This window comes from Emydura macquarii, unplaced genomic scaffold (assembly GCF_026122565.2).
Source record: "Emydura macquarii macquarii isolate MOO-44397 ecotype Brisbane River unplaced genomic scaffold, CSIRO-AGI_Emac_v2 contig_719, whole genome shotgun sequence".
NCBI lineage: Eukaryota > Metazoa > Chordata > Testudines > Chelidae > Emydura > Emydura macquarii.
The window spans coordinates 11,587,640-11,614,496 of NW_027130856.1; the positions used below are offsets into that span (position 1 = coordinate 11,587,640).

At 43.4% G+C, this 26,857-nt stretch overlaps 1 protein-coding gene across 1 annotated transcript in view; it reads left to right on the forward strand.

The window, feature by feature from the left end:
• The window catches only part of LOC137149191 (receptor-type tyrosine-protein phosphatase N2-like), a 138,003-nt gene that overhangs the window by 53,945 nt on the left and 57,201 nt on the right, over positions 1-26,857 (forward strand). The window contains exons 5-6 of the mRNA XM_067542550.1: positions 19,089-19,236; positions 25,069-25,142. Coding sequence (XP_067398651.1) covers positions 19,089-19,236; positions 25,069-25,142 — 222 coding nt within the window. The remainder of the gene's footprint in view (positions 1-19,088; positions 19,237-25,068; positions 25,143-26,857) is intronic.

Here is a 26,857-nt window from a genome sequence, read left to right on the forward strand (position 1 = left end):
ATTACCCAATTTAAAAAAAAAAAACAACGTCTTGTTCTCACTGAGAAATGTGGAAAAGAAATTTGCACAGTTAGCTTCTAGTTCTGCAATCTGATGTGCATGAGCAGACCCCTGTGCCCACATGGAGGCCCATGACTTCAACAGGACTCAGCGTGGATAGACCCTGCTTCTGCTCAAATCCCAGGGAAGTCACCAGGGCTCCATATGGACACAGGCATGGGGGGGTGTCTTTCTGCAGCATTCAGACCTTTAGTAAGCAAAGAAGATCCTTTAAAAATTAGTGTTAATAATTATAAGAGCGTCTGGTCTGGATACCAAGCATATTAAGGTGTTAAAGAAATTAGCTACAGGACTTATTGTACCATGGTACAGTGGAGGCAGCAAAATATTTAGAGAAAAGTAAACATCATTTCTCTCAGGAGGAGAGAAGCGATAGCTATTGACATTCCTTACATCCAGATTCTATCGCTAGAAATTTATGGGCCAAATATTAAAAGCTGAAATTGCTAACCAAAGGATATTTTTCAAAGACACAAAAGGGAGTTCAGGGTTTGGCTCCCATTGATTTTTGAGAGGCAGAGTGGGGGATGGGGTTAGGGGTCGGGGTCAGGGGCGAACTAGGTGCCTAACTCTTCTTTGTGTGTTTTTGAAAATCTCCTACCACCCATCCCAGAGGGAAACAGCGCCATGAGTAAAAATCTGCATAGGTTTAATAAAGAATAAATCTTGCCTGAACAAACTTGATTGCTTTTTTTAAAATAGAATAAATCAGTAGGTGGAATGAAAATGGTAGATGTAATAGATTTAGATTTTAATAAAGCATTGAAACTGTCTCATGAAATGTTAATTGAAAGCTTAATTTGAATTATTTTAGGAGGCTGTTGTGGATTGAAACATGGCTAACGGATGGTACATGGAGAGTAATGATAAACAGCAATATATAGAGGTGGTATCTAGGAAAGTACCACTGGGATTGGTGTTCAATCCAGTTTTATTTAACATCTCCGTTTACGATATGGAAGTGGGAGGGAATGGTGTTTTAGTGACATTTGCAAGTGAGACCAAATTAGGAGGTGTTGCAAACACCAATGAGGATGGGGCAATAGTGCAAAAGTACTTAGCTGGACTCAAAACCTGGACCTGCATTTCATTTTATCTGACCTTAAATATATGGTGAGTTGTGACCAGTGGGGCCTGTGATCTGCATGGCTCTACTGGCTCACAAACCAGCATCAGGATGAAGCAGGAATGCATGTAAGGGAAAGTAATAGTAAAGGACATATACTCAGTGAGAGAAAGAAGGCTGAAAGAAACCTAAGGGCTACACTGGACAGCAAATTAGATGTAGGTTGACAAAGTAAGCAAGGCAAGTACAGTGTTGGGCTGCATATGCAAAAGAAAGAAATTAATAGTCCCTTTTAAGAACATAAGAACGGCCATACTGCATCAGACCAATGGTCCACGTAGCCCAGTATCCTGTCTACTGACAGTGGCCAATGCCAGGTGCTTCATAGGGATTAGACAGAACAGGTAATCATCAAGTGATCCATCCCCTGTCGCTCATTCCCAGCTCCTGGCAAACAGAGGCTAAGGATACTTCAGAGCATGGTTTTGCATCCCTGCCCATCCTGGATAATAGCCATTGATAGACCTATTCTCCATGAACTTATTTAGTTCTTTTTTGCACCTTGTTATAGTCTTGGCCTTCACAACATCCTCTGGCAAAGAATTTCACAAGTTGGCTGTGTGTTGTATGAAGAAATACTTCCTTTTGTTTGTTTTAAACAGCTGCCTGTTAATTTCATTTGGTGATCCCTAGTTCTGGTGTCTTGAGAAGGAGTAAATAACACTCCCTTATTTACTTTCTCCCCACCAATCATGATTTTATAGACCTCTATAAGATCCCCCCCTTAGACGTCTCTCTTTTCCAAGCTGAAAAGTCAGTCTTATTAATCTCTCCTCATATAGAAGCTGTTCTATACCCCTAATCATTTTTGTTGCCTTTTTCTGTACCTTTTCCAATTCCAGTATATCTTTTTGAGATGGAGTGACCAGCATGCAGTATTAAAGATGTTGGCGTACCATGGATTTATATAGAGGCAATATGATATTTTCTGTCTTATTAGCTATCCCTTTCCTAATGATTTCCAGCATTCTGTTAGCTTTTTTGACTGCTGCTGCACGAGTGGATGTTTTCAGGAGAACTCTCCACAGTGACTCCAAGATCTTTTTCTTGAGTGGCAACAGCTAATTTAGACCCAATCATTTTATATGTATAGTTGGGATTCCAGTGTGCATTACTTTGCATTTATCAACATTGAATTTCATCTGTCATTTGCTGCCCAGTCATCTAGTTTTGTGAGATCTTTGTAATTCTCAGCAGTCTACTTTGGACTTATCTATTTTAAGTAGTTTTGTATCGTCTGAACATTTTGCCACCTCATTGTTTACCCCTCTTTTCAGATCATTTATGAATATGTTGAACAGTACTGGTCCCAGTACAGACTCCAGGACAGTACCATTATTTCCTTCTTTCCATTATGAAAACTGACCATTTGTTCCTACCCTTTGTTTCCTATCTTTTAACCAGTTACTGATTCAGGAGAGGACCTTCACTCTTATCCCATGACAGCTTACTTTGCTTAAGAGCCTTTGGTGAGGGACCTTGTCAAAGGCTTTCTAAAAATCTAAGTACATGATATCTACTGGATCACCCTTGTTGACATGCTTATTTACCTCCTCAAAGAATTTTAGTAGATTGGGGAGGCATGATTTCCGTTTACAAAAACTATGTTGACTCTACCCCAACAAATCATGTTCGTCTATGTGTCTGATAATTCTGTCCTTTACTGTAGTTTCAGCCAGTATGCCTGGTACTGAAGTTAGGCTTACTGGCCTGTAATTACTGGGGTCACCTGTGGAGCCTTTTTTAAAAATTGGCATCACATTAGCTATCCTCCAGTCACCTTGGTACAGAAGCTGATTTAAATGATAGTTACATACCACAGTGGGTGAATATCATCTGGTCCTGTTGACTTACTACTATTTAATTTATTAATTCATTCCAAAACCTCCTCTAATGCCACCTCAATCTGTGAGAGTGCCTCAGATTTGTCACCTAAAAAGAATGGATCAAGTTTGGAAATGTCCTTCACATCCTAAGCTGTGAAGACGGATGCAAAGAATTCATTTAGGTTTTCTGCAATAGGCTCATCTTTCTTTAGTGCTCTTTTAGCATCTCAATTTCCAGTGGCCTCGCTGGTTGTTTAGCAGGCTTCTTGCTTCTGATGTACTTTAAAAAAAATGTTGCTGCTACTTTTTGAGTCTCTTTTTTGGCCTTCCTAATTATATTTTTACACTTCACTTGTCAAAGTTTATGCTCCTTTCCATTTTCCTCAATAAGATTTAACTTCCACTTTTTAAAGGATGCCATTTTGCTTCTAACTGCTTCTTTTACTTTGTTGTTAAGCCACAGGTGGCACTTTTTTGGTCCTCTTACTCTGTTTTTTAATTTGGGGTGTACATTTAAACTGAGCCTCCATTATGGTGTCTTTAAAAAGTTTCCATGCAGCTTGCAGGGATTTCACTTTTGGCACTGTATCTTTTAATTTCTCTTTAACTAGTTCCCCTTTCTGTAATTAAATGGTACCATGGTGGGCTGCTTTGGTATCTCCCCACACACACAGGGGTGTTAAATTTTATTATGTTATGGTCACCATTACCAAGCGGTTCAGCTGTATTCATCTCTTGGACCAGATCCTGTGCTCCACTTAGGAGTAAATCAAGAATTGCCTCTCCTTGTGGGTTCCAGGACTAGCTGCTCCAAGAAGCAGTCATTTAAGGTATCCAGAAACGTTATCTCTGCATCTCGTCCCCTGAGCTGACATGTACCCAGTTAATATATGAGGATAGTTGAAATCCCCTGTTGTTGAGGTTTTTTTTATTTTTATAGTCTCTCTAATATCCTTGAGCATATCATAGTCATTATCACCATCCTAGTCACGTGGTCAATATATATCCCTACTGTTTTATTCTTGTTATTCAAGCATGGAATTACTATCCATAGGGATTCTATAGTACAGTTTGGTTCATTTAAGATTTTTACTTTATTTGACTCTAGACTTTCTTTCTCTTATAGTTCCACTCCTTCACCAGTATGACTTATTGTGTCCTTCCGATATATTTTGTACACTGGCATTACTGTGTCCCTTTGATTATCCTCATTCCATCAAATTTCTGTAATGCCTTTTATATCAATATCCTCATTTAGTAAGAAGCACACAAGTTCACCCATCTTTGTAGTTAAACTTCTAGCATTTGTATATAAGCACTTAAAAAAATTGTCACTTTTTAGCTGTCTGCTATTACGTGATGTAATTGAATGGGACTCTTTTCATTTGACTGTTTTTCATCTGATCCTACCCGTATTTTATCATCTTCCATCCTCTCCTCCTTATTAGGATGTAGAGAATCGCCATTAATAGATCCTCCCCTAAAGGATGTCTCTGTCTGAATCCCATGCTCCTCCGCACCTGTTGGCTTTCCCCCAGCCCTTAGTTTAAAAACTTCTGTATGATCTTTTTAACTTTACATGCTAGCAATCCGGTTCTATTTGGGTTTACTTGGAGCCCGTCATTCCTGTATTGGCTCCCCCTTTCCCAAAAGGTTCTCCAGTTCCTAATAAATCTAACCCAATCCTCCCTACAGCATCATATCATCCACGCATTGAGACCCTGCAGTTCTGCCTATCTATCTGGGCCTGCGCATGGAACTGGATGCATTTCAGAGAATTCTACCCTGGTGGTCTTGGACTTCAATCTCTTTCCTAGCAGCCTAAATTTGGCCTCCATGACTACTGTCCTATCCTTCCTATGACATTGGTACCTACATGTGCCATGACCACTGTCTCCTCCCCAGCACGACACATCAGTCTGTTTAGATGTCTCGAGAGATCTGCAACTTTCACATCCGGCAGGCAAGTCACCACGTGGTTCTCCTGGTCATTGCAAACCCAAATATCTGTGTTTCTAATGATTGAGTCCCTCATTACTATTACCTGTCTCTTCCTAATACCTGGAGTTCCCTCCTCCAGAGAGGTATCCTCAGTGTGAGGGGATACCATGATATCATCTGGAAGGGGGGTTCCAACTATGGGATTGTTTCCCTCTGCTCCAGTTTGATGTTCTCCTTCCCTGAGACTTTCATCCTCCTCAACAGTACATAGGCTATCAGACTGGGGGTGGGACCATTCTACTGTGTCCCGGAAAGTCTCATCTGTGTACCTCTCTGTCTCCCTTAGCTCCTCCAGTTCAGCCATTCTGGTCTCCAAAGCCTGTACGCGATCTCTGAGGGCCAGGAGCTCCTTGCACCGAATGCACACATACACCACCTACCCTTAAGGCAGGTAATCATACATGCTGCATTCAGTGCAATAAACTGGATAGCCACCCTCTGTTGCTGAATTTCTGCCTGCATTCTCTTTTAACTCCTGCAGCTCTTTGCTTTATTGTTTTGTTTTTATCAGGGGTGTGTTTATTGCCTTTATTTTAGAGAATGTTAATGAAGTGTATCTAGCCTCCTCTCCCACTCCCCTTCTAAATTCCCTTGCAAAACTCCCGCTAGCTGCTCCTGGTCACTGGCTCCTCTGGTTGCTTAGGGGTTGGCTTTTTAAATGTCTGTTCTCCCTGTGTAGCCTCACCCCCATAGTAAGAGTTGATGGGCGCTAAAGAGCTTGAGGATCAAAGCCTCATTAAGAAGCTCTCAGTCTTGCCTAGGGGGCCACTAGGCTCAGCACATAATCCCCCAAGCCCTTTTGATGGGGTCCTTACCTCACCTGTAATGTGTTCAATTCAGGGTACTGTGTTTCCCAAATAGTAGTTACAAATTAGAAAGAGTTCAGAGATGGACAACAAAAGTGATCACAGAGCTGGAGAGATCAATATAATGTAAAATAGTTATATATATAATGTTAAATAGTATGTCCCACATGGCTAGATGGTGGCTAAACAGGGGGCATAAGTCGTCATACATTCAAAGGATGTAAATTCCAAGGCAGAGAAGAATTCTTTAGGGTTCAATCCAATAGTTGCTCCATGCATAGTACCAGCTTGCTGAATTGGGCCCTGTGGTGGTAGAAAGAGATCCAACTAGTACAGTATGGGTTGGATGAATGGACTATAAAATGGATAGAGAACTGGCTAGAGCATAGGGCTCAACGAGTAGTGATCAATGGCTCCATGTCTAGCTGGCAACCGGTCACAAGCGGAGTTCCCCAGGGGTCGGTCCTGGGGCCTGTTTTGTTCAACATCTTTATTAATGATCTGGAGGATGGGGTAGATTGCACCCTCAGCAAGTTTGCGGACGACACTAAGCGGGGGGGAGTGGGAGATACCCTGGAAGGTAGGGATAGGATACAGAAGGACCTAAACAAACTGGAGGATTGGGCCAAAAGAAATCTGATGAGGTTCAACAAGAACAAGTGCAGAGTCCTCCACTTAGGAAGGAAGAATCCCATGCACAGCTATAGACTGGGGACCGACGAGCTGGGCAGCAGCTCTGCAGAAAAGGACCTGGGGGTAACAGTGGATAAAAAGCTGGATATGAGTCAGCAGTGTGCCCTGGTTGTCAAGAAGGCTAATGGCATATTGGGCTGCATTAGGAGGGGCATTGCCAGCAGGTCACGGGAAGTGATTATTCCCCTCTATTCGGCATTGGTGAGGCCGCATTTAGAATATTGTGTCCAGTTTTGGGCCCCCCACTAAAAAAGGATGTGGACAAGTTGGAGAGAGTCCAGCAGGGGGCAACGAAAATGATTAGGGGGCTGGAGCACAGGACTTATGAGGAGAGGCTGAGGGAACTAGGCTTGTTTAGTCTGCAGAAGAGAAGAATGAGGGGGGATTTGATAGCAGCCTTTAACTACCTGAAAGGGGGTTCCAGGGAGGATGGGGCTAGGCTGTTCTCGGTGGTGGCAGATGACAGAACAAGGAGCAACGGTCTCAAGTTGCAGTGGGGGAGTTCTAGGTTGGACATTAGGAAAAAGTTTTTCACTAGGAGGGTGGTGAAGCACTGGAATGGGTTACCTAGGGAGGTGGTGGAATCTCCATCCTTAGAGGTTTTTAAGCTGCGTCTTGACAAAGCCCTGGCTGGGATGATATAGCTGAAGTTAGTCCTGCTTTGAGCAGGGGGTTGGACTAGATGACCTCCTGAGGTCCCTTCCAACTCTAATATTCTATGATTCTATGATTCTAAATGGAATGGAACTAGGAAAAAGAATATTTAGGTTGAAAGCCAGAGATAGTTTCCTGATAATGAGCAGTTTTAAGGAATCAGATAGTCTCCCCTGTGAGATGTTGGATGTTTAAAACGAGGTTGGACAAATTTAGGAACTGAAGTACAGGGAACAATTCTGCATTTGAAGGGATAGGCACTGGATAATCGGCTAGGCCAGGGGTTCCCAAACCTTTTGTCAGCACAACCCCATTTTAATTAAGTGTTTCCTGCTGCGACTCCAGACAGCTTGGGGAAAGCCATTTGAAGAGCAAAATGGCGTCCTCCCCACAGCGTGACTTCACACTCCCTGTACATGTGAGGCCATGATGCATGGAGGGCAAAATGGTGTCCGACGCACAATTTGACCTCTTATGTATGATACATACGAGCTCACGCTGTGCCAGGGATGCCATTTTGTAAAGCAAAATGGTGTCTTCTATGCATCATGACCTTGCATGCACCATATATATGAGGTCATGTTATGTGGAGCAAAATGGTGTCCTCTTCACTGTAAGGATCATCGCAACCCCATCTGCTCATGGTGCGTCCCCATTTGGGATTGCAACTCAGTCTGGGAACTGCTAGGCTAGGCCTTTTTCACCTCTGATTTCTGTAATTTTGTGGACAATAGGCAGGAGGAAAGCGTTCTACCCTGAAACCACTAAGGAGAAAATAGTAAAGAGAAAAATAAGTGAGAGAAGCATATGAAGTGTTGGAAGTAAAGCAGAGTTACTCCTTAAAGAGGGAAACATATTTGTGTAAGAAGAATCAAAAGGGATATAAGAAGAAAAATAGACAAAGTGGTTGGATGTAAAGAAGCTGTGGAATGAGATGTACTATGCCAGCACTACGTATAAAACAAGGCTTGGAACCACAGGGACAACAAAAGGGAAAATTCATATTAAAAAGAAAATAATCTTGGGGTCAAATTACGAGAAAAAATAAGATGAAACAGCACCAAATGCGCTGCTGCAAGAAGGGCCCTTCAATGTTTAATGTGATATTTCAGATTCAATACAATGTTCAGAATCAATTCTCTCGTATCTAAATTCCCATTTAGGGGACAAATGACAGAACCCTGAAAACACCAAGCCCTTATGATTTGCACGAAGAGGGTCCACTCTGCATTTTTCCTCAACCTCTGTGTGGGAATGGGATCAGCCACTTCAATGCCAGCATTTTCTCCCTCTTCCCCTGGGTGCTGCAGAAAGTGCTGTGTGGCTCCAGGTATTGATGTAGAGAGGAGCGGGCAGGCTTCATGGGGTTGAGGTTGCAGTGCACATCTAAGTTACACCTGGAGTGTTTTTTCTGGAAATGTAATGTAGCAAGAGGGCATGTTACATTTCTCTCTAGCTTAGCCCATGTTGGGGCTCTCCTCCCTTTAGTGGAGTTACTTGGAGTAGGGTTGCAGTTCAAGGAGCAGCACCAGAGTAGCTGCTGAGCTCTGAATGGCTCTTGGCACCATGCAGATCTTGGGGAGTCCATAGAATCTGTGATGTAGTGCTGCACTTTCTTTCTTGGAAGAGAGATGTTAAACCCTGTGCCTGACAAGGATGTAGGGCTCAATGATTTCCCTGCTCCCTATCAAGGGAGATATTGCAACAGGAGGGTACAGTCTACCCCATTCCAAGGCTCTCATATGTCAAATCCTTATTTTGATTTCCTTGCTCTGTCTTTGTAAAAAGCAACTTTGACTTTGAGGGCAATGGATTTTACCTCATCAGGAGTAAGGTGTGGATTTGTGTGGTCACTGGTCACAAGGATTAAGATAATGTTCAACCCACCCTTCATAGCTGACATTTGAGATTAGATTAAACCTGCCAACGTCGATCATTTTAAAGTTGCTGATCTTTTACTGACAGAGGCATCCTCATTCATGATGGAATGCATCAAAGGAGTGTCTTTCTAAGCAACGATCAATACAGGAAGTGTTTTGCCAAAAATAATTGCATTTTGTAACTGCTGAACAGCCACTAGCAGCATAAGGGCTTTGAAATCAGATAGTGGTCATGCTACACCTAGACAGATGAACAGAAAATACAGTGACTCCACATATGGGTTTTGGAGACTCATCAGTACTATTAAGATTTCAGTTTGAGGTTTGTGAATCTTAATTTATCCACAAAACACTTACCAAATGCCAAGCCTTAAATAAAAACAGACAGGTGGTGTGGCTTCAAATTAACTGCTATTCTTTTACAAAGATCAGTTGAACCAAATGCAAACCAGGCAGGAATTCTTTACCAAAGCCCAACCAAACCGTTAGGTGTTGGCTACTTGCCCATTTTCAAGAATTTGTGATCTGTCTTTGTATGTGCCACAAAACACTAGTAAACCAGGTGCGCTAGTTCTCTGAGTCAGAGGTCCATTGGCAAGGTCCTCCAGAGGGACAGCTTTCTTATAGCCTGGCAGAAGCCTAATGTAGAACACTGAGACTTTGATAGAATCATAGAAGATTAGAGTTGGAAGGGACCTCAGGAGGTCATCTGGTCCAACCCCCTTCTTAAAACAGGATCAACCCCAACTAAATCATCCCAGTCAGGGCTTTGTCAAACCAGTCCTTAAAAACCTCTAAGGATGGAGATTCCACCATCTCCCTAGGTAACCCATTCCAGTGCTTCACCACCCTTCTAGTGAAAAAGTTTTATCTAATATCCAGCCTAGACCTCCCCCACTGCAACTTGAGACCATTGCTCCTTGTTCTGCCATCTGCCACCCCTGAGGACAGCCTAGCTCCATCCTCCCTGGAACTCTCCTTCAGGTAGTTGAAAGGCTGCTATCAAATCCCTCCTCACTCTTCTCTTCTGCAGACTAAACAAGCCAGTTCCCTCAGCCTCTCCTTATAAGTCATGTGCTCCAGCCCCCTAATCATTTTGGTTGCCCTCTGCTGGATTCTGTTGAATTTGTTCACATCGTTCCTGTAGTGGGTGGCCCAAAACTGGACACAATACTCTAAATGTGGCGTCACCAATTCCGAGTAAAGGGGAATAATCACTTCCCTCTATCTGCTGGCAATGCTTCTACTAATGCAGCCTAATATGCCTTCTTGGCAATAAGGGCACACTGCTGACTCATATCCAGCTTCTTGTCCACTGTAACCCACGGGTTCTTTTCTGCAGAACTGTTGCTTAGACAGTCGGTCCCCGGTCTGTAGCAGTGCATGGGATTCTTCCGTCCTAAGTGCAGGATTCTGCCCTTATCCTTGGTGAACATTTCTTTTCGCCCAATCCTCTAATTTATCTAGGTCACTCTACGTCCTATCCCTGCCCTCCAGCATCTCCTCCCCACCTTAATGTCATCTATAAACTTGCGGATGGTGCAATCCACTTCATCATCTAGGTCATAATGAAGGTGTTGAACAGAACTGGCCCCAGGACCGACCCCTGGGGCACTCTGCTTGATACCAGCTGCCAACTAGACATCGAGCCAGCATGTACTGGCATGTCCCTGCTGATTGGAAAATAGGATAATAATTGATTTAAGAACATGTTGCACCCATCCTTTGCACTGGTTGTGTCATTTCCCTGGATCATACTTAGTGGCAAGAACAGCCCATCTGGACATAAAAGGGAAAGTGTAAGCTGTGCTACAGCATCACTGCCCCCAGCCCCCCTTTCTTGAGGAAAGTGAAAACCTCCATGAAGTTAAACTGCTCAAGGAGACTTGAATCTGAACTCTGAGCCAACACTGTAGATGTGGCACTCAGTGCACTCAGGACTGCAAACTCACGGCTGAGGACAGATGTAGACGTGGGCATTTTGGTGAGATCAGCCACTGCCTGTATACATAGGGCTTTGCGTAACGTTCAAATAATAATGGTGACAACCTCCCTGTCTCCTGTGTGCTCCTTTGGAACAGCGAAGCAGTGTGTGTGTTTGATATGCAGTTAATGAACGTCCATTGTGCCAGGCAAGCACTGCAGAATGTCTCAGGAAAATATCCTAATTAGTGAGTGGATTTGAGTAGACATGAACAAACTCTAAAATATCAGAAGCATACCAGTGAGTGTAGCATACTATCAGGAATTCCCATGAGGATATTTCAGAATAGCTCAGTTCCTGTCTAGAAAAATGCAGTGGGGAATGGGGTTTGCTTTAAGGGACCATAAATTAAACAAGTATGTGGCTTAATTATGACAGAGTTCCTGATTTCTGAGTAGATTGAAGGCATTTCCTTTTTTGTTGGCTTTTTTTTTTTTAATGCATTTGCTTGCAAAATTACTCTTGGCTGGTGGTCACTTGAACGGAGCCCCCCCCTCACATCTGGCTACAGCCATTCAAACATCTCATCATTCTGGGTGCTCTACACTGAGAATGGTTTGTGTTGATCTGATCAATATGAACAAAGTTAAGTGTTGATAATGATTTGAGAGACAGCTGTCTTTGTTAGAGGCAAGGTTTTCAGTGCTTTTTCTCCTTATTCATTTGCATTTTCACTGAAGGTTTACAGGCAATTGTCAGAAAAAATTAAGATTTGTCTAGAATAGGAAGTTTATTCCTTTAAAAAAACACAGCATAAGCTGTTTTAAAATTCACACACATCTGAAAAACCAAGTATCTTAACTTTTCTATACTCAGCTATTTACAAAGAATGTAGCCAGTGAAAGGAAAATGATATCTTTTGAGATGACAAATAGAAGCAACTGGAAACACCCTGGGTAGGATGGTGGTGGAAACTACTTATTAACTATGGCCTCATTTTAGGAATCTGATCTGCACAGACAGATCCCTGCAGCTAAGCAGAGCTACAGTGATTTCAAAGAGACCCTGCATTGTCAGACCCTTATACCTGAACAGTGTCCCATTGACGTTAGTGGAACTTTTATACAGGCGTAGGGGCCCGTTCATGTGAATCAGATTGTAGGACTGTGGCTTAAAATTTGAAGATACTCTAGGTTGTCCTCTAAAGATTGCCGCCTGCTCTTTGACCATCTCATAATAAACAGCTCTCCGATATCCAAAAAATCTTGGCTCTGTTGTATCCTGAACCTGTATATAATCACTCTTTCACTTATTTTCTTTTTCCATGTGTCAATTTTTGTTTATTTAAGAAGGATAATCTTTTCTTAGCAATATAAATGCTCTTTTCTTCACCCTGTCTCAGGCACCTTAGATACAACAGGGATAGGTTTCTTATGTGTTCCTAAACCACCACTATTTCTCAGTCTCTCCAAAAATCTCTTGTAATCTAATATATTTGAATGGCATTTAAGGTACACCCCATCTTTCTTTTTGACAAATGTCAATATTTATTAGCTTTTCAGTAGTGGAGGGTTTGATTTCCACTCCCCAACCCCACCACTGGAGGAGGAGGGTACGCATGTTTTGCAGAAAACAAAGCTATGCGTCAGACACCATTTCTTTAGTGACAAGCATTGTTTGATTTGCAAGAGAGCATGGTATCCTGCTTTGCTTGTTCTATAGGGAACACAATGAGATGGTAATTTTAGAAAAGCTTACGTTTGGCAAAAGACAGTTTTAAAGCCTTTGATACTTTTCAGCAAAACCTGTGGAAAGGGCATGATAGCCTTTCATCCTTAAAATATGTTGGAAGTGAGTATGTGGCATAGTAAGGATTGTCTTCTTAAAATATTTTTGAGGAATAGAAAATGTATTTGAATGCTTGTTGGTGAGATTTTTCCAGGCAATTATTTTGAGGCAAATGTTACAGTAGAATTAATTATGCTAGTAAGTGCTTGAAAAAGCAAATGATAAAAATGGTCTGCTTTGATTGCAAACAAAGGGCTTTAAGAAACGATGATATTGAAATATATAACCTGAAATGAGGCATTCTGGGTTCTTTCATGGCTCTGCCCCAAATTTTCCTTCATGACCTTGAGCATATCATTTAACCTTTTGAAACCTCAGTTTCTCCCTCAGCTTCCCCAGTATTTAATTGCTTATTATGATTGAAGAGGAGATACAGGAGAATGAAGATGTAGACATGTAAATGGATTTAAAGTGGCAGTTCATAATTTTGTTAATTTTACTGTTGAAGGGAGGGACTGATCTCCCACACTCCCAAAATTACAAGGTATACATTGACTCTAGTGCAGGCTTAAAGGAATAATTGTTGGCTGCTGTGACAGGATGTATCAACCCTGCACTGGCCCAGGTAGGGTTAATCACACTCTGTGGGCTGAAGAGACCACACCCCCTCACCCTTGATGGACATGCTCGGACTGGAGACAAAGTACAAAAGGGAGCAGCTCAGCTTGTTCTGGGCTGACTGAGTAGGACGTGTGTTCCAGGTTCCTGGCAGGAAGCTGCAGGAGTCCCAGGCTGCAGAGGCCAACTGCGCTGAGGCCTCTGCAAACACCCAGTCAACCACTGAGGATGATGGAGAAGAGTTTGTTGACACTGCGAGACTACTAATGCTGGAAGTGAGGGTAGAAAGTGACCCAGGGAACAGAACTGTTGCAGGGAGTGACTAAGCCTGAATACAGGAGAATCGGTTCCTCAGGGCCCTGGGTCAAGACCCGGTGGAGTAGGGTGGGCCTGGGTCCCCCTAACCTGCATTGCATCCACCACTGGTTGCAGTCACCGCCTAGAGGAATACGTGCTATTGCTCGAGGGCAGCCCTGCGTAGACTCTGGCCGCTGGGCCACGCTGACCTGGACACCAGAGACAGTTGTATTGACCCCAGAGCCCTAGGCACGAGAGACAGCCCAGGGAACTCTTTCCACTTAAGTCATAACCCCTGTTTTTCGTCTTTCTCGGCCCTACGCTGCGGACAGTGTGTATCAACCCTGCAACACGTGGTGGAGGGTGCGAGCAGTGGCCACAACCTGCTGAGATGTGTGAATAAGGAAGAGCAGATGACAACCCCTCCTCCCCTTCTGGTGGATATGGAGACAGAAAAGATTTTGAAATGGATGCTGGAGAGCCAACAGCTACAGACAACTCAGCAACTACTGCACCAGGCACAATTTCTGCAATAGATGGCTACCCAGCGGCAGCTCCAAATGGCACGAGGGCAGAAGCAGCCGCAGCAGTTGGGGTGAGAGATGGCCACACAATACCAGGCACCGCAGGAGCACCTGGTTTGACAGATGGCAGTGCTTTTGCAACTGTTTGGACCACTTACTTCCACCTCAGTGGGACCAGAGGCCAGGAATGTCTTAGTGGGTTGCCGGTGGGGCCCAGTGATGATCCAGAGATGTTCCTTATTACTTCTGAGTGGGTTGCCATCACTTCCCAGTGGCCTCCAGAGCTCTGGACCACTGAGCAGTGATGAAGAAGCTGACTGGGGTCCAAATGGTGGAGACAGTAGCATTAGAGCAGTTCATCTAGATCCTCCCCGGCGAGGGGAAGGTGTGGGTGCAACAGCATTGTCTGGCCACCTTAGCAGAAGTAGTTTCCTTGATGGAGGATTATCTGACTGTCGAAGGGCAGGACCAGAGACAAACTGTCATCTCATCCTCCCAGATTGAAGAGGCCTCACCTGGGGGACCTGCGGTCCTGAGTCTCGACCTGCAGACAGGAATGCCCTGAGGCTGATGTCATGGCCAGAAGTGGCATTTCCAATGTGAGTGCCAGTTCATGGACTGCAGCTACAGCCATGGGTGAGTGGCAGGCTACCAGGCCCAGAAAAGGGGCCCAGACAAACTCCTGATCCCTCTGCGAGTGAACGTTATCCCGGCGACAGCACTGGTTGACTCAGAGTGTAGTCAGATGCTTGTCCAGGCCAGCCTGGTGGAATCTCCAGGCCTGACAGAAGTCCCCATCCACTTACAGTGCACTCACAGGGATGTACAGCTATACCCGACTGCCAGGGTGTGACTGAAGGCCAGATGATGCGAGGAAGTATGTCGAGTTGGGCTGGCCACGACACTGAACTACTCTGTAATCTTGGGGCGCAATTGGCAATGATTCTGTGAAGTCCTGTGTGAGTGGAGCGATTGAACCGTGGGAAAAGGGAACATAGGTCTAACAAAGAGGAGGCTCCTGGCCCTCAGGGTACCAGAGGACCCAGGGAAAGGTCTGACTGACTGGGGGACTAATGTTTCGTTGAAATTAATGGTAGAGCTGTGCCAGCTTTTGAATATCCCTGCCCTCAAGACATTGGAGTTTCACCCCCAGACTGATGGGACCGCCTGGTGGAGAGGTTCAACAGGACTCTGAAGACTATGCTTAAAAAATTCATAGATGTCCTGCAGCACTGGGACAAGTTACGGCCCTCATTATTGTTTGCTGTGTGCGAGGTCCCCCAAGCTTCCATGGGTTTCTCCCCGTTTGAACTCGTCTATGGGAGGCAGCCCAGGGGAATCCTAGACCTTCTTAGGGAAACATGGGAGAAGCAAGAATCCAGGGGTCAGCGCCCTATATATTACAACTTTGGGAATGTCTTCAGTGGCTCAGAGGCTTTGCCCAAGAGAATTTACTGTGGGTGCAGAGAACCCAGGAACTCCAATACAACTGACGGGCAAAGCTATGGTCTTTTGAGCCCAGGGACAGGGTTCTTCTCTTCTTGCCATCCTCAGAGTCCAAGTTACTCACCAAGTGGTAAGGGCTGTTTGAGATAATTTGGTGGGTGAAACCAATGGATTATGAGACCTGGTTGGCCGCGCGGCGGAGGGAGTCCAGACGTATCATGTTAACCTCCTGAAAGTATGGAAGGCCCAGGAAGATCTGCTGATTGCCCCTTTCTTCCCGAATCAGAACTGAGGCTGCTGGCCGTCAGAAAGCCTGACCTAACGCCGTCTCAGTAGGACAGGTATTCACCCCAGAGCAACAGGAACAGGTTCAAAAACTAGCCCAGATGTTCCCCACCCATTGGTGGATAAGGTGCAAGCCCTATAGGACTGCCAAGTCCCTTCAACAAAGAAGAAAGTGAGGCAGTTCCTCAGGATGGCAGGATATTATCAACGCTTCGTGCCAGACCTCGCAACAGTGGTGGTCCCCTGTCAGACCTGATGAACTCCCAACCCCAAAAGGTCCAGTGGTCAGAGGATTTTGAGAAAGCCTTTCACGCCCTGAAAGAGCAAACGACTCAGGAGCCCAGTCCTATTTCACCCAGACTCTATAAAACCCTTCATCTTCCATGCAGATGTCTCAGAAGTTGGACTTGAGGGATGGGGAAAGCATCCAGTCCTCAACCTAAGCCAAAAGCTGTTCCCTTGGGAGACCAAATATTCCACCATAAATGATGAAGCCCTCTCAGTGAAGTGAGCAGTCGATGCCCTGAGATACTGTCTGCTGGGAAACCCCTTTCAGCTGGTCACTGAACACGTACACCTCTGTTAGATCAACAGCATGAAGGATTTCAACTCCCGGATTATGCAGTGGTACCTTTCCCTCCAGCCCTATGACTTCTGTGTGCTATATCATCCAGGTAGGGCCCATGTTAATGCAGACTTCTTCTCCCGAATAGAAGGGAAGGAAGAAGAGGTACATCTTACACCCTGTCCTATCCTGAGGGGCAGAGTGTGTGATGGGGTGTATCAATCCCACACTGGTCCAGCTAGGGTTAACAGCACCCCGGGGGGCTGAAGAGGCCACACCGCTTCACGGGCCATGCTTGAATTGGAGACAAGGTATACAAGGAAGCAGCTCAGAGCAGACGTGTTTCAGACTCCTGCCAGGAAGCTACAGGAGCCCAAGGCTGCAGAGGCCCACTGTGCTGAGGCCCCTGAGGACACCCAGTCAACCGCCGAGGACGACAAAGAGTTTGTTGACACCGGGAGACTACTGATGCTGGAAGTGAGGGTAGGAAGTGATCCAGCGAATGGAACTGTTGCAGAGAGCAACTGAGCCTAAACACAGGAGAATTGGTTCCTTATGGCCCTGGGTTGGGACCCGGTGAAGTAGGGTGGGCCAGTGTCCCCCTACTCTGTACCGCACCCACCATTGCTTGTGGTCATCATCCAGAGAAGCAGCGCTACTGCTTGAGGGCAGCCGCGTAGACTGGCTGCTGGGCCACACGGCCTTGGACGCAGGGGCAGCCGTGTAGACTGTGGCTGCTGGGCCGCGCTGCCTTGGATGCAAGGGCAGTTGCATAGATGTTGGACTGCGCTGCCTGAAGACAGGAACAGTTGTATTGACTCTGGAGGCCAGGCCCCGTTACGCTAGGGATTAGAGACATCTCAGGGAACTCTTGCCACTTGAGCCGTAACCCCTGGTTTTTGTTTTTCTCAGCCCAACTCCCCTCGACAGGGTGCATCAACCCCACGACAGCTGCCTTTTGCCAAACTCCTGCTATCAAATTCATGTTTCAGCCAAGTGTCCAAACCCTTATCCTTCTGACCATGAGGAGGAATAAGGGTGTAGGCAAGGAATAACTAAGTCTGTAAAAACTCAAGCCTTTCCCATACCCTGGAGGCTAATGGGGAAACAAGGTTCACCAATCCAGGGTACTGTGCTTGGGCTTACGCTGGAGCTGGCCTCTCGAAGCCTCCTGCGTGCATTGGATGCCAGCCACAATCTGTAACAACATTTATTGACATTTATTACCACAACCTCCTTTAGAATGGTGCTAACCCTTATCCAGATCGCCTTTTGGTGTCAGGACAAAATCTTCCCTCAGGGCATGACTGGCAATATATCCGATGGTGGCTGCATTTCCCCCCCTCTCTCTCACAGCACTGGAGGCTCTCTCTCTTGGGGATCTATGGATGCCGCAAGGAGTGGAGGAGCACTGGACATCTTGCCAGTCTTGTGCAGAGAGAAAAATGTCCAATCTGTAAAAGGTCATCTTGACCAGACCCTCAGCAAGCTTGGAGACCAGCTCTGACAGCGACACATCTTAGAGGGTGGGGCCTGTGAGGAAGCTTTCAGCAGCAAGCATGTCTGCTGAGTGCCTAGGCGTGCACAAAGGGAAGAGAGAGGGTTTGCTGGAGCCAATTTGCTCCCTCGACTCCTCTCAACTGGTCAGTGGGGGCGCATGTGAGGCAGAGTGTATGGAACACACCAGGCATGAATGCTGGTATCAGAGGTAATGCTGTCTCTCCCAGTCCCCCCCAGACTCAGCTCTCCCCAGACAATCCAGTCAGACACCCCTCACCTCTATACCTCACTAAGGCAAGAAGAGGAATTTTATGATGTAATATCACACAAATGTTGTTTGGCCAACAATTTTATACTCATTTTTTAACAGCTAAGTTTGTTAATGCTGCAAGTTTTACACCTTGTGTGAATGCACACAATGTTTTATAGGCTAAGGCATGGACCCTGCCTGGAAGAGCTCACAATCTAACATGGGATCTTCGCATGTTAAATAATTGTTTTAATAATGGATATAAGCGTCTCTTCTATCCCTTGATCTGAGGTTGAAAGAGCCATATGCACTTGTTTAGGTACTGAAGAGGAAATAGCTTGTTCCTGATGTTCCATGGCTGGGGGAGGGTGGTGAGAGAGAGTCTAAAAGCATTTCATCTGAGCAAAGCTAAAGCACTTTTTTTAAGGTTAGAAATTCATATTTTAAGTGTCTCAACTGAGTTAAAAAAAAATTGAGTGATTTTAACAATAAGACCTTGTGTGTATCAACACCTCTATTCAAACATGGTCCCTGTAATACTTGTATTACTCTCAACACTTCTTCTTCCCTGCTCCTGCAGGTAAGCCAAACTGAAGCTTCTTCTCTGCTCATCTTCTTTCTCTCCTATTCAATCCCCCTGGAACTTTGAGAGTTTGGAAAAATAGGAGCAGGATCTGAAACACCCCTGGTTTCTGACTTTGTAAAGACCACCTTACATTTGGTCCAGCTTTACTTTTGACCCCAAAAACAGTATATAAATTCTTTTAGCTCAGCCCTGTATGTGGATAGTACATCGCCAGCCTGTATATAAAACAGTACCTGATGGTATATTCTTTTCATTTCAGTCCTATATGGAAGATCATCTGAAGAATAAAAATCGTCTGGAGAAGGAGTGGGAGGCCCTTTGTGCTTATCAAGCTGAACCCAATGCTGCTACCATTGCACAGAAGGAGGAAAATGTCCAGAAGAATCGCTTTCAAAGTGTAGTAACATGTATGTACACTTGAATTGGAGTGAATATATATTAATTCCTTGATGTTTTCCTTACCATCTTTTGGTAAAGCGTTATCAGAACTATAGATGAACAGCAAAAGCATTTTGTAGAACAGCATTTGCTTCAATCTAAAAGAAAATCACAGCTTCCAATATTTGTTTGATATGCAACCTGTTGTCCTGTCAGACATTTGACTTATCTCCTTATGTTTTACTTGTGAAATGTATAGCTATATCACATGACTTTTCAGCACATTGACAGCAAGTGCTGTATCATGTAAATCAACACCCAGCGTGCTTTTCAAACATTGTAATGCAGTTTCTGCGCAAGATCAACAGTTATGGTCATTCAGTAGAAATAAGTTTGGCTTGGCTTTAGATGAGCTGGTATCATGTTCGTTCAAAGCAGTAATACCAGCAGTCTGCATTGAGAGCCTGTTCGTTAGATTCTCAGCTGTAGTGAGTGAGCCTCTATAGGCTTGGTTGGAAAAGCTTACAAATTGGCTGTTGTTCCCTGTTAGGCTTAGGATGAAAAATGAGAACAAAAGTGGCCAGTATTTATATTCCTAGAATTTGTTGTTTCATGTAGGAGACTGTCTTTGTGAGTTTAAATAAAAGCAGCATATCTACTGTATATTTTCTAGTAGATTACGCCATAGCTGTAACTAGCATTATTTGCTGGAGGTTGAGCCACAAAAAAACAGAGAAATTGACCACAAATTTTATTAAATAACCAGTGGAGCAAAACCTAAAGCAAAAACAATCAGGACCCACAGCTATGATGACAGCTTTATTTCAAAGAGTGCCTGCAATCCAGCTGTGTGGTTTAGCAGATACTATTAACCATTTACATTTTTGAAGGGCTCTGATTAATTTTCCCTAGCAGAGATGCGAGTGTGTATTGTACAGATGAGGAAATGGAGACAGGGAACACAACATATAGAGTCCGTGTCAGAGCCAGGATTAGAGCTGAAGAGTTGCTAGTTCTACATTACTATTTAACGTAGCCTTTCAGTACATGAGAGCTTGGAAAGTCCTTTGATTGTGCTCGGTTATTAGCAAGGTTCCCTTCTCAGCACTACCTTCCCAAGAGTACACAAACCAGAAGAATACCGAGTGGAAAACAGTCAATTTTGCACTATCAAGTCACTCTGGTGACTGTTAGGCTGATCCAAAGCCCACTGAAGTAAAATGCAAGAATCTTGTGACTTCAGTGGGCTTTGGAATCAGGCCTATTAAAAAGCGTTCTATCTCAAAAGTGCAGTAATGTGCACCAAGTTCTGGCAAAGTAACTTTATCCACCAGAGTTAAAGAACTGTAAGGCTTTTGCATCCTTTTAAGTGTTAATAGTAAAAACATATTTGCTGACATAGCATGGAGTAGTTTATCACTTCTTGTTAACAGACACTGCTCAAAATGAATCTTCTTAAAGTGTGCTTGTGAGTATTGACTTGCAGTCATTCCACCTTAAGCTGTGATCTGTTCCATCTCATAAACTAAGATGGATCATTCCTGGTTAACAGTTGAGTGGAAGACTGCTAACTAGGAAAGCATAGGTGCTGCAGGAAATGGTGTTGGTGGTTCTGTAGGTGACACTTCCTTCTGAGTCCAAACTTAACTAATACTGTATGGTGCTAGGGGACACAGTGCTATGGAAATGTTGTAGTTTGGCTGAGATTTAAAATGGAGGTAGTTTAGTCCAATAAAGATCCCATGGTACTTTTGCAAGAGTAGGAGTGCTAAAACCCAGTCTCCTGGGCAAAATGAAGTGTGAGAAATTGCATTCTGCCTAGTAATGTACTTTACATTCCGCTTGTAGTCTGAATTGAACAGAATAGGCTTCATTTTCTTTCCTAAATTGCTGCATAGTTGCTGAGCTGTGATAAAAAGCTGGCATATTCTACCCCAGAGGTATTTCAGTGGTAGGTGAAGAAATGTGAGAGAGAGCATCAACTGTTAAATTTTGTTCAGTTGATGGTTATATATTCATATGAAAAACTATATACATTTTTTTTAAAAAAAAGACTCATTTAGTAAACAAACTTTTTGCAATGTACTTCATTGGCAAAATAATGGTTTCTATGGATGCTGTACTATTCATGTTGTCCTTATGTACATTGCACAAATGGTACTGTGAAATAAGTTAACTTGATTTCAATACAAATACGAGAAGAGTCAAACTTCTGGCTAATATCAAGTGAACTAAGTGCAAAGTAGGGTCATACGCTGCTTTACATAATCTTCAGGCTGTTTAGTTATTATTCTTCAACAGTTCACAAGTTCCATAGTTCAGTACAGTATTTTATGTGTATATACAAATGTAGCAAAAAAAATCAAACATGAAGGATGGACAAAGCTGGTCCAGTAGTTAGGACACCAGTCTGGGACTTAGGAGACATGGTTTGATTCCTGGCTTTACTACAGATTTCCTATGTGACCTTGGGCAAATCACTTAGTTTCTCACTGCCTCACTTTCCTATTGGAAAAATAATAGGGAATTTTCCTAACTCACTAAGGTGTTGTGCGGATAAATACATTGAAGATTGTGAGGTGCTCATCTACTGTGGTAATTATCAGGACCTAAGATAGATAAAGACACCTATTTTTATGTAGTGCCAGCTAAAAGTGTGTGTGGTGTCTTCTCCTTTGCAGCCTCCCATGTTAGGGAGCCTTCCTTTCTGCAACTTTCCCAGCACACGTGTCTCATTGTTCTGCACATTTGTGATCTCGCCAGACCAATAGCAAATGCAAAGAACTAGTCTGGTGTTTAGCATAGCCAGAGTAGCTACAGTAAATATCTGAACTAGTGGGAGTAATGACTAGCATGAGCCTGTCCAGTGTTATATCTTCTCTCTCACTTTCATAGTTCCATTCTGTGTCCGCCCTGATTAATCTTTTTAACTTTCTTTTTGGGATCCTCTCCGGGTTTCTTCCCCTTCTTGTCCTTTCTGCCTTTATCTGTTGTGCTTCTACTCAGCTTTTCTCTGCTTAGAACTTAATCAGTGCACTTAAGCAAAATTATTTGTCCATTGAAGTTGCACCAGTCACTATTTAACGTAAGTGTCACCACAAAGGACAGATGTCCATAATTGCTGAACAGGGTTCTGGAGACTGATTCCCAGTTCCTGGACTCTTTGGGGTGTCAACAAGCACATAAGAACATAATGGGCTCATTGCCAATGTGCCACACTCAGTGCCAAGGATAGGCATAAACTCTTAAGAAAACATGTCCGTAATTTACCCTGAGAGCTCCCTTGGGAGCAAATGTGAATTCTTCCATTTCACCACCAAACTCTTTACAAACATATTATTCTTCTCACCCTTCTGTAAACCCATCATAGCACCATAATAAGAAGGCATCACTGAAGTGGTGTATCATGACAAAGTATTACATTTTTAAAAATTAACTGATTCCCAGACTTACTGATCTGACATTTAACTTTCTATTGGAGAGTCAAACTAACTACCTGTTTACTAAACCTTAATGAATCACTGTCTCTCTCATTTATCTATTACTTAAAAAATGTGGTACCACATTCTCTTTGTTGATTAGTTAGTTCAGGGGCCCTGCTTTCCTGTGGCTGAGACTTCTTCTAAGTGCCTGTTTAGCTCGATGAAGCGTGAGGATTTGTCTCCAGACCACATTTAGCACATTTAAGCCATGTATTTCCTGTAGCCAGAAAATAGCAGAGCTATAATTCTTCATACATCCTTCATGACCTTGCTTATTGTAAAGTTTTCTCTGACAAATCATGATCTCAGATGTCACAAATCCCTAAAGCTGCCCCATGGTGAAAATACCTATAATACATTAGAGTTCTTGGGGAAAAAAACAAACAAACAAAAAAAAACACGCACACTCTGATGTAGTCAGAAATCCCTACTGTGCTGTGCTACTGTATTATATAAATTTGAGCTGAATGAGCTTTGTCATTCTTTATTCTGAAAATAACACCAGAATATGTCTACACTGCAATCTAAGATATGCCATAGCAGTGCTAGCTTTACCCGCACTGGCATGGCTAAAAATTGCATTGTAGATATGGCAGCATGGACTTCAGCACTGGTACAATCTGCCCTGAAGCCTATAATGCTGTATCACTGGTGTTTTTAGCCGTGCTGGTGCAGGTATGTCTGCCTGAGCTGAAGTCACACCTCAGATTGCAGTGTAGACATATCCCATGTATACAGCTCTCCTCCTAAGATATTTACCACAATTTAAGATTTGGATCATAAATCTTTTTCTTCCTTTTGTATAGTGGTTTCATAGAGAAGCTTAAGTTGAATAGTTTGACCACATGTTTTCCCTGTCTTTTGGTGTTTCTCCTGTTTTATGTCAGTGCTTCACTCATGGAATAATTTTATGAGAGGAGCCAAGAGTAGCTCAGCTCCTCTACATTACTTTTGCATCTCTAACCTTATTTCAGCAGAGGTTCTCCCATTGCTGGATTAATTTTGCTGATGAGTTCAAATGGCTGTAAATAACATTTCATAGATTCATACAAATTAAAAGTCCAATCTACCTGATGTAAAATACAAGTTCATCATCCCACCTTGTTTGTATACCCAATGCCAACCGCACCCCTCAAAAATAAGAGTAGGCAGATCTAATGTCTTCCCATCCTATTTCCTTGTGTGTTAATTGCACTGTTGGATGTTCATTAAATGTAACACAGTGTAGAGAATTAATAAATTGGGACACAATTCTACAAGTACTAAGGGCCAAATCATGGTCTCATTAGTGTGATGGTGCCAGGATGCGAGGGGACTCAGAGCCCTTCCCTGCAACCTTGCATAGGCTACCTGCATCATTGGTAGTACCATGAGAGTGGAAAAAAGCTTCTCAGAACTGTTACTTCCCTACTCAGGCACAGGTGGGTGAGAGGGAGTGGGGAATGGGCAGGTCCTTGATTCCCTCCAGGGCTGAAGAGAGGGGAGGAGAGTGGGAATGGTTGTACCAGGACCCTGAGCTCAGGAGGGCAGGGGACAGGGCCAAAAACTTCTGTAACATCTGTGTGAATAACGTGAAAAGGGAGGGAGTGGGGCCCCAGTAAACATGATATATCAGGGCCCAAAAATTCTTTCAACAGACCTGGCTCCATCCCAGTACTGCACTGAGCAGTGTAGCTCCACCAAATCATGTGTTATACGGGGTATGTACCAGACACGGTTGACTGTGTCCTAGGAGCCCCAAGGAAGTAGGAGGGTCTCCGAGTCACAAGTTTCCTCCTACACTGTTCCAGCGGCAGCCAAAAAATGTACTTTCCCTTAATCAGGGCAGTTTGTTATCACACAATCCAGCCCTAAATTATATTTTGCTGTTCTTGTTAGAAATAATAGTAAGTGCAAGGTCTGCATGTATTAACTCCTGGCTTTATGTTTCAGAACAATATCATTTTATAAAGAAGCTAGATGGAAAAGGCTCATTGGGTCATCTAGTTAATCTCCCTGCAAATGCAGGATTGTTTTCTACAGATCTTTTTTTTTTTTTTTAGTGTTTTTTCTTAGTCTAATCTTAAATTTCATGAGCAATGGTGCTTATTCCTCTCCATATGCAAGGCTATTCCACAACCTGATAGATCTTACCATGAGAAAATGTTTTTGGAAGTTAGCCTCTAAAATCTTCTTTTGAAGAGTTTCATTTCATGAGTGCAGCTGGGATGCTATCAAAGCTAAGCTGACTTAGTGGTTAAAATAAAATAACTTTCCCCCAACATCTTACATTGTCTGTCTGCTTTTGAAATGTACATTAATCAGCCTTTAATTATTTTTAACTTCACAAGTGTGGAAAAGTTGGATAAAAATGCTATTTTTTTAATTTTGCCTTTGCAGATGATCATTCCAGGATATGCTTGAAAGCTGAAAATAGCCACGATAATTCAGACTACATCAATGCCAGCCCAATTGTAAGTACAGTATACAGTGTGAACTAATCTACATAATCCAGCTTTTGCCCTTAGCCTGTCAGTGTAATATATTAACTTGATCCAAGTCACCACTGTGAGAACCGTGGCTTGGATCTATATCTAGCACCATTTCCCCAACATTAATGACTCAAGCCATCACTTGGAAGTGAAAATGCATAAATTCCATCCATTTGCACATAATGCCTTTGAAGATTGTAGACAATGAACAATAATGCCAATGGATAACTTGTCTTAAATCTACATGTCATTTTTCTGTAGTAGTAACTTGTCAACTGCACAACTCAACATACTACCTTTAATTCAATAGACCTTTTCCATTTAAGGAGGTTTGCCTGCCTTTCTGTCGCTCCCTAAGTTTTCATTCTTACTTTCCCTATCCTAAAAGCTACCATGTTATTAGAATGGTTTCTGTAGCCACAAAGCACTGGGCTTTGCTTCTTGTAAAGCCAGTCAATGCTGCTCCTTAAATTGCAGATGTGACTCTTCCTCTTTCCCGCCTTCATCTGCTGTCTTCCTGGTGCTGAGTGATTTACTTCTGCACCTATCCATGTCTACCTCTGATCTTGCTGTTCTGCAAGCAAAGAATGAAATCTCCAGCATGTGCATTTATAGTTCAAATTGCAATTTAGGTCAATGCAGTTCTTAGGTCATATCCCTTCAAACTTTCTAACAAGCCCCTACTACTTCTCCCATTGCCACACAAATTCAATATGCATCTTTTATTTTGTCTGTGAAAGATACTAAAGCAATCATTTTAGAGACCAGAGGCCTCTTTATTTTTTAACTGCAGAGCAGATACAGCGCAGCCAGCAGCATTGTTCTGTCATGGTGTCTCAATCCTGATATAGAGGGACCATCTCTAGGCATGAGGAAGCAGTGTTTTCTCATTGCCCACTTAGTCCTCAGCCTCTCTGAGGCTATCAAGGGGTGGGCTATTTGTGATGGTGGTTTTCATTTTTGTCACTATAGGCCACTGAACAAGCATTGGGAGGAAATAACTTTGATCAAGCATTTAGGCTGGAGAATTAGGTGACACTGTAGCAGGCTGTGTATCCCATTACCGGCTCCTGGATCAGTTTCCAGTGTCACTCCTCCAGTTAAATCATTTTGTAAGGGCTAGGCAACTGGCAAATTGCAACAGAGAAATTTGAAATTACAGTTTGTTTCCTTTCAATTTTTGTTAACACTTCTCTTTCTAAAAGAGCATCTTGTTGGGATTGTACTCTGAGCTATTCATCTAGTATTTTGAGCAGAATCTGAAAGGTTTGATGTTTCTTGAGTATAAAACAGTTTAATGAAACTCTGTCTCCAAAGAGTCAATGCAAGATACCAAATCTCCAGTGAAGGTTTTCAGGGTGCTGTGAAGTGTCAGGGTTTTATGCCTGATATGTTCTCTGGGAGCCAGATCACCAATCCTATTCTGGCTACTTTGTGGTGTTCAGTCATGCAAACAAAATAGCCATAAAAGTTAGTGGATCTGGCCACATGAGGATTTCTCCTATGTAGAAGAATATTTTTAAGGCATACTAGCCACTTGTGACTCCTGCCCTAGGGAAAAGGGGCATGACCAGAGTATCCCTGCACTCCAGGGATCCTCAGGTGCTGGGATGGCCGCTGGGGTTCCAAAGGCAGCTGAGCATAACTTAGATCAGCTTTTAGGTTGCCCTAAATATGTCTGGGACTGGACCAACCCC